This window comes from Macadamia integrifolia, unplaced genomic scaffold, assembly GCF_013358625.1.
Source record: "Macadamia integrifolia cultivar HAES 741 unplaced genomic scaffold, SCU_Mint_v3 scaffold1527, whole genome shotgun sequence".
Lineage (NCBI taxonomy): Eukaryota > Viridiplantae > Streptophyta > Magnoliopsida > Proteales > Proteaceae > Macadamia > Macadamia integrifolia.
This window is the reverse complement of record NW_024868246.1, coordinates 28,815-42,204: the sequence shown is the minus strand read 5'-3', so window position 1 is coordinate 42,204 and position 13,390 is coordinate 28,815. Positions and strand designations below refer to the sequence as shown.

The following is a 13,390-nucleotide window of genomic DNA, read 5'->3' as shown; positions in this document are numbered from 1 at the left end:
AAAAAAACAGAAAAGGGTAAAAACCTGAAAAAGGACAATATGGGTTTTAAACGTGTTGATTCTAAACAAACGGGACTAGAAAAACAGTAGTAGGTGATATAGATTAAGGAGTTATTATATGAATATCTGCATCTAATGTTCAAAACAACTACAATATCTAACATTAATGCCTATACATCCCATGTCTCATTATAAGTTTTAAGACATATCATTGAATATCATCCAACACCAATTATAAATTCATATACCAAACATGCCCAACCAACACATGTCCAAAGTCTTATTGAGCAATGTGACTAGGTTATAGTATTGTTCATTGTTGTCAACATAGTCAACACACTCTTGAAGTGATATTTGTTCAGTTCGAGTTAGGAGTCGTCACTTTAGAAATATTTTTCAGTAAATACGTTAGTTTATAGCTCAATTTCGGGGTCCATGAATTGAATTTGAGTTGAAGGTAATACCATGAGAAATATAGTCCATTGCGTTGACTTCAAGTTGGTGAAAGAATCAGATCAATCAGAGGTTAGGAGAAAGATATATGATCAATTAAGTAGACATTATGTTCAAAAATTAAGTCTCAAAAAAAGCCATAAAAACGAAAACGTGTTTTAAACGTGTTTAGAACAGGAATACTTGAAGTTTGCTATTTTTTTCAAATATATTTGGGAAACATACTGTAAAATGTGTTTTAAACGGTAAAAAACAGAAATGCCTTTTTGCTACCAGTGGATCAGACCAGTCAAATTGTGGCTTTTCAAAAAATACTTGGCGCCATAATTTTGAGGGTATTTTGGTCATAAAAATACATTTCCGGATATTACTGTTAGATGTTAGTTTTATACGTTCACTAACTGTATGTCCTCCGAAAGAAAAAAACAGATAAGCTTTTGAAATTCCCGGGAAATATAAAATTCCGTTGACAATGATGGCTGAAAGAGAGCTGACCTCATGATTCAAATGGCCTTTTCTGTGTCCATAATCCAATCTTTATACATGAAATGGGTTTCTCTCCTAGAGCACAGGATCAGGCCTTCCTTTGCTTTCCATGGCTTTTGCTTCAGCCACCCCCAGATTTTTGCGTTCTTCTCCCACCCACTCCACGGGAATTCTTCAAAAACCAGTGACTCCATTTGTGAAGACCCATTTACAGTCATCATTAGCTTTCAATGGCATTCAGATCTTACATAAAAGCCTCAATGACCAACGAATTTCACGGCCAATTAGAGCTATTGGGCCCAAATCATGGTCGGTCCCTGTTGCTCCAGACAGTAGTCACTCTTGCCGGCAAATTATGGTGAAATCTATGAGCAAGGGAGGTGGGAGTGTCTCTGTTGGGTTTCAGAGTGTGAGTAATGGTTTTATTCTCCTTCTGGAATGTTGAATCGGTGCTTTATTGTGTTGTTTGCAAGGGTTATTCTTAACTGGGAAATTGTCTACCAGGTAGTCGGTATTTTGCATCTGTTAGTTTCGCTCGGAATCATTCTGGCAATGGATAAATTTTTGAAACAGGCTTTTGTAGCCGCGGCTATCAAGTTTCCAAGTGCCCTTTTCGGGATGTTCTGTGTGTTTTCCGCTCTGATGATTCTTGATTCGGTAGTCCCTTCAGCTGCAACAAGTTTGATGAACTTTTTCGAGCCAGCAAATTTGTTTATTCAGAGGTGGCTTCCATTGTTTTATGTTCCTTCTTTGGTGGTTTTGCCTCTGGCTGTGAAGGATATTCCTGCGGCTTCAGGGGTCAAGATCTGTTTGATCATAGGTATATGAGTGCTTCTTTCTTGCATTTTGAGTTAATCGAGCTTATGTGATTCTGCTGAAATGAAAAATGAACATAATCTTGCAAACCCAGTTTCAGTATGGCTGCTATATCTTGGAGTTGGCTAAGGTTTGTATGAAAAATTTTCCATGCTACCAATTTTGATTATTTCTAATTAAAAAGGTTAGTATTTCTGTAGTCTTTCATAGGAAGGGAATGTAAACCACAGGAACTGTTAAACGATGTATTATTATTGAATTTCATGTAACTTTTAAGTCAAAGAGACTCTTATACATCTGACACTATAACTATTAATGGTTTGATATCATTTTATACCTGGGAGATAGCAGTTACAGGGGTGCAACCATGGAGTGCTTCAACCTCGCACTCCAACCTCTTGGGCCCTTTCTTGTAGGAGATGGTCCCAGAATAATCTAAAGTTGAATGGAAGCTCATTTTCAAGTTCCCATCATATCCTCTCTTATATGTTAAGGGGATGGGTAGAGGATGAAGAATTCTGAGCTGAGTTTTTGAGCCAAGCTTAGGCCTTTCCTAGATCCAGCCCAACCTGTATTACAAGAAAATAAGAGCAAGAAAATAGAAAAAGAAAGTAGGGCTGATCATAGAAATCTTGATTTATTTACTTATACAGAGGTCACTAAGATAACCACATAGTGTGATTCATTTCACTGGAAATATTTATCTTTTGAGTCAGGATTTTTTCCTCCTTTCTATTTCAAGTCCCTGTCGTTTTGAAAAAGTACTCTTTTTTTTTTTTACATGAACCAGTATTATATTGAGTTGCATATAGAAGCGGCCTGTGCTTCTGTGATAGCTGCAGTGTAAATTTAAGCTTTGTTTTAGGATAAAGAAAATCATTATTTGCATTTAAGGTTGTGGAGAATCAAACTGTGACATACCATGGAAAATTCCTCATGGTTATTAGCTCCTGGTTCTATGTTTGAACATATCCTGATTTAAATCTTCCTGATAGTTGCATCACTCTTGTTTACTTTGTGAGTGTATTTATGCCATGAAATCATCTTGTGTTCACTAGTCCCAGCTCCCGAGTAGCATCCTACAAGACTTAGAATCTATTCCAACTCTCAAGCCTAACTAATTTTGAGTTTCTACTTTAGATGTCATGATGGGGCTACTTTAAGTGGCCTACAAGCTTTTCCTTGCTTCCAGTTGTCTGTTCACATTGCATGTTTTTGGAGATTTATGACTACCTCCCTTGCTGTTTTGATCTGTATATTTGTGTCTGAAATATAATTGTAGCCATGTAATCTTTATTTCTAAATATTATAATTACTATACTTGCTTCTTTATTTTCTGCGAAATCTAATTAGAGGGGTTAATCTTGATGAGTTTAATGAAATAAGGATTTGATTGAGCTTAACTTTCAAATTTCTGAATATGCTGTCCTATGAACCAAAAAGATAAATTTCTTTCACCATCCTTTTGGTTTTCAACTCATATATGAAATAGCAGCCTTTGCTTTCCCTTTCTTTCCTGCAGTTGTGGGTTGGCTGGCTTCACTTTCTGTTGCTGGTTACACAGCAATAGCTGTAAGAAAGATTGTGAAGACACAAATGATAGCTGCTGAACCCATGTCAAAACCTTCCCCATTTTCAACGTTTGAAGTGTGGACTTGGACTGGAATTTTCCTTGCGTCATTTATTTCTGCATTGCTATATCCAACAGTACTTGGGACAAATGCAAGAACATGCCTGCCTTTCCTACTTGCAGCTACCGTGTTAGGTTACATGGTTGGTTCTGGGTAAAGTGCTTCTTTCCCTATTTACTCGACTGAAGCAGAACATATTCTAAGCTTTATGTTTTTTAAGAAATGACTCATTATTTTTATGGGTTCTGATCTACAGGTTGCCTTCTGATATCAAGAAGGTGTTCCACCCAATTATTTGTTGTGGGCTATCAGCAGATTTGGCGGCGTTAGCTTTTGGGTATTTATCAAAGTCTGGATTGGATGCTGTTCTAGGTTTACAGCCTCCTCAAAGTGCTTGTGTTTTACCATCCATCATTAAATGCACATTTGGCATCATATCTGTTTCTTTGATTACAGACCAAGAGATGCAAAAAAGTTACAATTTTTTTTTTTTCACTTCTTGATTCTGTTCTCTTCTGTTTGACAGCCACCTGGTTGGAGAACAGGACCAATGATTTTCAATATTTGAGTGAGAATCTGTCAAAGGTTCAAGTATCTGGAGCAGAAAAATCACTCCATATGCAGCCTACTTTATTGCCACAATGAACTATCAAAACATGCTTTTGAGACAGAAACTATCCTTACATTACCTCCACCTTAGGTGTATGTGGGCTTCTTTCCTGCATTGTATAGTGAATGGACACTATTTGCTTTAACTTTTTGAATGATAAAAGTCATTTAGGCCTACGTTCATTGTGTTGACTGTGTAACACATCACAGAAAATAACTTCTCTCTTGGTGTACGTGTCTTCCCTCCAACTCCTACCTATATAAAACTGGTATTTTCTGTGACATATTGACATATATCCTGTTAAAGACATTGAAGTTCAAGAACATGTCCACCTATCTTTGTTTCACAACTCTAGTGCATTGAAGGACAGAACATCCTCTTGTTAGTCTATGAGTTCTGGTAAAAATTAAGAAATTTACTATTCGTCATTGAAATGTAGAAGTCAAACACTATAATTTAGAATTTCATTTGTAAAATTAAACCATGACTATTGATTATTCACTTGAGAAATCAAGATGCAGTCATTTACTGTGAGCAAAGCGCATTCTAGTTCATTGAAAAAATTCATGTATTCACTATATATCTCGTTATATACTGCTCAGAAATATTATTACAGAACTTTTCAAGTTTGTTTTTCGAACTCACACATGAAATCATGCATAGTTCTTCTGTGCAGGATATTATCTCACGAAAGTTTCATCTAATCCTGGAGCTGGTGACATTCTGATGGGATTTTTGGGATCTGTTATTATTTCTTTTGCCTTTTCAATGTTCAAACAGAGAAAGGTAACCAACCAACCTTTTTAACAAAATGAAGTTTTAAAAAAAAAAATTTGAATCTTTCCATGAAAAAATATGCTTCATCTTATAGGTGTTGTAGTTATCGTCACTGTTACACTCGGCACATTTGAGTTGTGTTCTATTTGGCAAAAGACCTTATGCAGACAGAATGTTCTTATGTGGCATATGTTAAAATGGGAAAACCACCATTTTATAGTATCATATAGGAGATACCCTTCTCGAAAATAGTTCCAGCTACAAGATTGTTAATTTTCACTCACCGCATTCTTATCAAAGGGAAGGGTAATATGGGCAACAGGCTAGGAAGTAGAAATGCACAATGAATGACAACAAATTTTGAATGAGGTTAAAAGCATGTAGAAATCATTTAATTGTCAAAGAATCTCCAGTATTGGATTTTATGGACCTGCACTCGGTTGGTAGACAAATAGCTTATGATATCTACTTAATGCACACCATGCTTTTTCCACTTCTTTTTCTTAGTGGCTGTTGAAAATGATATTATTTTTACTGCACAAATTTCAGCTTGTCAAGAGGCATGCAACAGAGATTTTCTCAACTGTGATCATCTCCGCATTATTCTCATTGTATTCAACTGCACTCATAGGGCGTCTTGTTGGCCTAGAACCTGCTTTGACTATATCGATTTTGCCAAGATGTATAACAGTTGCATTAGCCCTCAGCATTGTCTCCTTTTTTGAAGGTACATTAACTTCTGGATATTCTACATTTTAAGTAGTTAGTCTTATTTCCTGAGGGGAAACCAGCTTGCTCTGGTGGTGTGTACCCATGCTTGTAGTAGCAGGGTCTTAGGCTGGTCTATTGTTCGAGTCCCCCTACCACGTCAGTCTAGCAAGTTGTAAGATCCCCCCCTAATCCAGCCCCCTCGGGTCCAAACATGCATTAAATGTATGGAAGTGCGGCAAGCCACCACAAACACAGACAAAGTGTGAATTGCATGTTTCTCTTTTCTAAACTTCAATCTTATCTTTGATTAATGAGGTTATCTTGTTAATTGCAGGTGCTAATGCATCTCTCACAGCTGCTGTTGTTGTACTAACTGGTCTTGTCGGTGCAAATTTTGTACAAACGGTGCTTGACAAACTTCGTTTGAATGATCCTATAGCTCGAGGAATAGCAACGGCATCTAGGTATGCACAATTATCTTCATAGATTATAAATTCATATCTATTAATACTTATAGACTTCAAGAGGTGTTAATTGCATCACTTTGGCTCTATGATTGTTGTTGCTATAACACACATTCCTTAAAAATAATTTGTCAAATACCTTCATTTGTTTGTTATCATCAACCAAATTAGGAGTGTGAGCATATCCCTAACAAAAAAGTGGTTGCAAGTAGGAAGAGAGAGAACTACAAAACTGTGAGGTGTGAAGCTGACTAACAGGGAAACAAGAATAGAAGTAAGAGGGTGGATAGTAAGAATTCCTATTTTATAGGGGGTTTTTTGGGTGATTTTATTAGGAGTTATTTTTCTGTATGATGAAATCTAAACTGGAAGAGGACTCTCATTTAAATAGATCTTGTCAAGCGTAGGTCTTTCTGTCATGGAATTATTAGTACCTAGGTGTCTCCAGTTATCCACTGACTAACATCTTAGAACACAATACAGATCTGACCATTCACCAATGAAGTTGAAAAACTTCAACCAAGTCTTAGGAATGGTAGGTCCACTCAACCCTTCCCATCTTTACTCAAGATTTCTGGCTGTAACATCCGGTATCATAGCATGCCGGTTCTGGTCCCACGCTCAATCCTTGGACACCTAGAGTAAATGGTTAAAGCAGCTATAAACAAAATGATTGGTGATAGTTGTTAGTGTATGTTGATATGTATTATTGTACAGTGTTAATCGAACTTGATCTTGACCTGGTTCGTTCGTGGGTCGCCCACGTGGGGCAAGTATAGGAACCTTAGTTGGCTAAATCTCTATAAATAAGAGGTTTGGCCACAACAAAGCGAAATTTTGTCTCACCGTTTGTAGTAAAGAATCATTAATTTTAATCAGGGTTTCTAGAACAAATTCTTGATGTGTACCTAATGTTTATCTTGCAAATTGTTTCGTGTAGTAATATGGCCACTAATCATGTTGTTGCGGATCTCACTAAAGGTGACAAATGGACTGGACCCAACTATGACATGTGGCATCGAAAAATGCATATCTGCTCAATGAGCAAGATTATCTTAAATATTTGACCACTGGTATGGACAACCCTGCGGAGGGTTCTACCACTCAACACCATCGTGATATGGAAGCCTACAATCAGTGGGTGAAAAGGATTGTAGTGCATGCTTTATTATATTAAGTGCTTTTCACGATGATCTGATTAATGATTATGAGAAATGCACCATGGCTAAGTTTATGTGGGCCCAGATGAAAATTAGCTTTGGAGGTACATCTACTATAAGGTTAAGGGGCATGACCTTGAAGTTTGAGATGTGTAGGATGGACCCTAGGCACACTATGTCCTTGATCACCTTATATGGATCCTAAGCACCCTATGTCTGAACACCTTAGGGTGATCAAGAACATAATTTGGAAGCTGAATGATGCTAGGACTACCCTCATTGACGAGCAACAGGTTTAAGCTGTCATCAGGACACTACCCGATTCTTAGAGCCTAATAAAGCTTGTTCTCACTCACAATTATGACATTAAATTTTTTTCTGAAATTACACATGTTTAACTTGAGGTTGAGCGCTAAGAGGTGAACCATGTCATTGCCCTAGTTGGCCAAGGAGGCAAGCACAAGTTTAAGAGCAAAAGACAGGGTAATACAAGAAATTAGGATAGGGCTTAGAACCAGACGCCGAAAGAGGGCAAGCCCGCTAAGCGCAAAAAAGGCAAATGTGGCAAAAAGAAGAATTTATCCAAGGTGAAATGCTATAAATGCCAGAAGATGGGGCACTTCGCTCGTGATTGTACTGAGTCGAAGAAGGTGCTGTTTCTATCCCACTTTCTGTACATTTTTTTGTATCCATGTTTTGGTTGCTCATGCAAAGTCTAATTGGATTGTGGACACAAAAACAACAAAACATACAGCACGAGATCAAGGAGGTTTTGTAGATTAGCACAGAATTCTAGCTGGATCCCAAGATGTGTTCATGAGAAACGGTACTAGTGAGGTGGTTCGAGGAGTTGGTACTTATCAGCTCAAGATGCGTATTGGGCACACCTTACTTCTTCACGACATACTTTATGCACTACTGTCAATTTTTGCATTATTACCTTTAGGATATTCTTTCCATATTGATGGCGGCACTTTAGGATTTTATTTGAGTGGTATTATAGTTGGACGTGGATCCTTAATTGATGGATTCTGTAAATTATATTCTTTTTTCATCTGTTTCTTATATAGTTAATAGATGTGATAATTCTAAAAATATTAAAAATATTACATGGCATGGTAGACTAGGACACATAGGGCGAAACAAGATGGCTAGGTTAGCTAGAGAAGGCCTTTTAGGCTCACTCGCCAAAGTCGACCTCCCTATTTACGAGCCCTGTCTAGCTAGTAAGGCTCATTAGAAGACTTTTGGAAAGGCAATCCGAGCTACCCAGCCTCTAGAGCTTGTCCACTTAAACATTTACGGACCTATGAGTGTAAAGGCACACCATGGCGCCTCTTATTTCACATTTATTGATGATTATTCGCAATACGGTTTTGTGTATCTAATTGCTCACCTCTATGTGGCATTAGATTGTTTCAAACGCTTCATGGCAGAGGGTGTGGACTACGATGAGACTTTCTCCCCTGTGGTGATCATTGCTTCAATTCGTCTCATTCTAGCCATTATCGCAAAACTGAATTTAGTACTCTTTTAGATGGATGTTAAAACTGCATTTCTCAATGGAGAACTAGACAAGAAGATCCTTATGATTAATCAGTGGATTTTGAGGTCAAAGGACAAGAGCATAAATTCTGACGTCTCAAACACTATATATATGGCCTTAAACAATCATCTAGGCATTGGTACATTAGATTTCATCATACCATTACATCTATTAGTTTTGAAATGATTGAAGAGGACCATTATGTATATGTGAAACGGTCCAAGGGAAATTTCTTATTCTATCCTTATATGTTGATGACTTTCTATTAGCTGGGAATGACACGAAGATGATTGTCGCCACTAAAGAATGGTTGTCTTCTATCTTTTAGATGAAGGAATGGGTGAGACCAACTTTGTATTAGGCATTAAGATCATGAGGAATCGCTTCAGGAATTTTCTTAGTTTGTTTCAAGAGACTTTCATAAAAAAGATCCTTGAACGATTCCACATGGACAAATCTAAATCCATTAACAATCCCAAAGAAAAAGCATGTGCTTTGAACCTTAACCAGTGCCCAGTGACTGATGAGGAGAAAAATCAAATGTCTAAAGTACCCTATGCATCAATGATAAGCAGCATGATTTATGCGATGATATGCACATGTCTAGATATATGCTTCACAGTTGGCATGGTTAATCGTTACCAAAGTAATCCAAGACCAGGTCATTGAAAGGCAGTGAAAAGAATCTTTCGATACCTTCATGGAACCACTGATCTCATCCTCGTCTACAGAGGTTCAGATTTGAGATTGAGAGGCTACAATAATGTTGATTGGGTTAGTGATAGAGAAGAGCGTAGATCTACTTTGGGATATGCATTTGACCTAAGAGGTGGGGTTGTATCTTGGAGCAGTAAGAAGTAAACTTACATCACCCTATCCACGATGGAGTCTGAGTACATCGAGTGCTCGGCGGTAGTTCAGGAGGCCATTTGAATGAGGAGGTTCATACAGTGCCTTGGCGTTACTACTCATTCAGGAGATGCAGTGCTAGTACACTGTGATAGTATGACAGCCTTAACATTCACTAAGGGCCAATCACATAAACATCAGATATCATTACATTCGAGACATAGTTGCATGAGGAGAAGTTGTCTTGAAGCATATCTCCACGAGTAGCATGGTTGATCCATTGACTAAGCCCATTGTTCGGAACATTTTCCTTACTCATGTTAGGATTCTGTGACTTCGACGTAGATGATTTGAATTTTGAGTTTATATATTTTTTTAAACATTATTGTTATCACTCATTGATTTATATATGAGACATATACTTCTTTTGAGTGATTTGCATGTGCACACATTTTATTTTTGTAAATATGTCACTAGACTTGAATCGACCCACGCATATGGGTGATTCACCTTGGCGCTTGGAAACAGTGAGCAAGATGAGCCAAATTCACCTTGACGCTTAAAGATAGCGAGCAAAATGAACAGATAGCTTTCAATCTAACTGGCGCCTTAGTCAAAGCTAAGATGAGACCAATCTATGGTCAAACACAGAGGTCCCACATCTCGGTGTGGCCTGCTTATAGCGGAGTGTAAGGCGATGTTGTATGGGAAATCGAGCTGAATGACTCAAGTTAGGCGCTAGACAGTGCGACTTAACCTAGACTCGTATGGTGTTTCTTTTTATCTTATAAGTGACATGCCCACCTTAGTGGGAGAAGCACTATAGCATACATTTCATACTATATGTGCTTTGTTACGATTGTTTGTGAGAGTGACTGAATGGATCACTTCTTTGCCACTGTGTAAGCCACTTAGATCAAACTGAGGTGATCCTACGGATGTCCTCTACCTGAGACCATGTCATGAAGAGGATGCCCAATAACGCTACATTAATATGCTCCTTAGTATCATGGATGATGTAGTCTAGCGGGACACAATTGGATAAGTGGTTGGTAATAGTTGGCTTGGTATATAAGCTTAGGGAAAACTATTTAGAATTACACCTTTGTTTTGTGGCTCATTGCTTGGGTGACTTGTGGTATTTGTGTTTTGACGTAGTCATGAGCACATTGCATGTTTGAGGCCAGTGCTGCTCATTATAAAGGATTGAGAGTAGTAGATTTGGTGTAGTTGGATTGTTTAGGGTATTCTAGATTGTTTGTGAGTGATGTGCTATATTGGCTTGATGGAAGCTTGATATAGTTTCCTCCTTACATATTATCTCGTTAGGTCGCATACTCTATTTCCTGTACACTAAGGCACCTATTGTAGACTTTTAGAATGGACAATTGAGTATGTCCACCCTGTATGGACTAGTGGGGGATGTTAATCGAACTAGGTCTTGACTCGGTTCATTTGTGGGTCACCCACGTGGGGTAAGTGTAAACCCACTAGGATTAGGAACCCTAGCTGGCCAAATTTCTATAAATAAGAGGTTTGGCCACAACAAAGCAAGGTTTTTTACCTAATCTTAAGAAATTTATCTCTCTCTCTCTCTCTCTCTCTCTCTTATTCTCTTCAATCTCTCACAATTGAGAGTGTGTGTCTCTAAGGATAAGAATCTCCATTGCTATCTTTGGATTTGGAGGGTGGAACTTTACCTAGAGAGATTGCTATAAAACATCAATCGTCACAGTTTGTGTAGATACAATGACAACCAGATCCATTCTACTACAAGTGAAGCGTCATTGAGATAACCCTAATCTCTATCGTTTCCATTACTTAACATACGGGATGAACTGTTGTAACATGGTAGCAGAGCTAGGAGGTCTGGTGTTTGATCCCTAATATGTGTGAGGAGTTGTGTTATGTGTTGTGCCCCCCTTGGTGTCACGTGATGGTGCCACGCGTAGAGCCCTGTGTGTGGGCCTTCACATCCAGGTGGGTGTTAATGTATGATGATATACATTCTTCTGACCCTTAACATCTCGAGCTTTTAGGATAAGAAATTGTAACAATTGTTTAAGAAGGAAGAGCAGAAGAGGATCATGCAACAAGAGCATCAATTTAGAATGATTGATTGTCAGCAATGAACAGAAAACTGAATCATCTACCTATAAAATCTACCAAAATGGCCGGTAATGTTTAAATTTTCTAAGGCTTGGCTGTCCAATCGGTGAGGATAGAACGATATAGCTGCAAAGGATTCTACGTCCCCCCCCCCCATCTGGTCAACACAAATAGTCAGAAAAAGTTGCTGAAAATTGAGATCATTGGACAAGTGTGATCCTTTTTTATTTTTTCTAATGACAGGTATTTGAGCCTTCGGCCTAACTAGTCCCACAGACCCATACTGATCTCAAAACCTCATGGACCGGGTCATACCGAGGTTGAGTGAGAACCATTCAACTTACACTGAAATCAGTAAAAAACACTAAACACCCTGTGTGAGTGGCCCAAAGGAGGTAAGAGGAGTCGAAATTAGAACCACACGCTTCCTCAGGCGAAGGTCCCTTGCCAACTCGACTATCCCCTTGCGCTTGACAAGTTTGTTCCTCGCACCTACTCTAGTAAACAAAATCTTCAATTTGTTGCTGCAGACTCCTGTTTCCATTGGGAAGAGGATGGAATTTGAATTAATAGGGGAAAAAAGTGAGCATTAAGGAGGTAACACAACTGGTAAATCTTATTGCCTGTAGACGTTAAGGTCACATACACTGTCTTTTTCCCCTTTTCTTCCCCCATTCTAATAGAATTGTTACCAGAAATTTTTTGTAAAAGAGTCACTAGTAATGGATTTAACGAAAGAGAAGTGATTAATGAAGATGACACCTTATGAAGCTGCATATATTTATTACATACTGACATCAATGTTCAAGGTCTCGATTTCAGGCATGGCTTCGGTCACTGTCGAAACTGAGAAATTTCTTAGATCTCGCTGAAATCTTGGGAGGTTTGATTATCTCGCAAAAGTATCCATTTACTTCTCTTCATATATAACAAGAAGCTATAATTGTCTCTCTTACCATCTCCAACCCAGTCTCTGTTTTCCTGTTAATTGTAACTATACCATTTATCCAAAATCGAGATTCAATTCTTAAAAAATTCAGATATGTGATACAGACTGCATCTTTCTTTGGAATAATTAATTCAAAATGTAGAAAAAAATTTCCTCATCTTTCTTTGGTAAGGTGATTGCATTAAAAGGCTAAAGGAGATCAGAATATACACTATTAACAAGCCAATTTGGGCATGAAAAAAAACATGAATCAACAATGGTTTTTAACCCAAAATTAGCCATAGAATGAGCTACTGTATTTGCTTAACCATAAAATTTTCCTCATCTTTCATTGTTTGAACTAAATATTCATTAAGTATCCTTGTGCCATGGTTTTGATGTGATGCTCAAATTTCTCTTTTCAATGGTTGTTTCAGTGCTCATGGATTAGGGACGGCAGCTTTATCAGCAAAGGAGCCTGAAGCCCTCCCTTTCTGTGCAATTGCTTATGCTCTAACTGGAATCTTTGGCTCATTAATTTGTTCAGTTCCAGCAGTCAGACAGAGCCTGCTTCTGATAGTCGGATAAAATTATTTGCTAGTTACACACAAGTAATTATTTATGGGGCTTTAGTATGAGTAGCCTTCCCCTGAAATAGATTTTTGAGAAAGGTTTCTATTTTTCTATTATACAGCCCACTACTAGCTTACTGTACAGTATATTGTAAAGGGAGAATCTTTATTCAGAAACTTGCAAATCCATTTTCCTTTTTATTTGGAGCTTTCAATAAAATAATATGGAAATATTAAAAATAAGGTGACAATATGTCTACTTCAATGTCTGTAAGTAC

At 37.9% G+C, this 13,390-nt stretch overlaps 1 protein-coding gene across 1 annotated transcript; it reads left to right on the top strand.

Annotated features, from left to right (window-relative positions):
• Positions 1–1,008: 1,008 nt before the first annotated feature.
• Positions 1,009–13,313, top strand: LOC122064111 (plastidal glycolate/glycerate translocator 1, chloroplastic-like). The gene is made up of 8 exons (XM_042627827.1): positions 1,009–1,348; positions 1,444–1,759; positions 3,278–3,539; positions 3,643–3,758; positions 4,673–4,782; positions 5,323–5,500; positions 5,819–5,948; positions 12,978–13,313. The coding sequence occupies exons 1-8, from the start codon at positions 1,049–1,051 to the stop codon at positions 13,126–13,128; spliced, it is 1,563 nt and encodes a 520-aa protein (XP_042483761.1). The 5' UTR covers positions 1,009–1,048; the 3' UTR covers positions 13,129–13,313.
• The last annotated feature ends 77 nt before the right edge of the window (positions 13,314–13,390 follow it).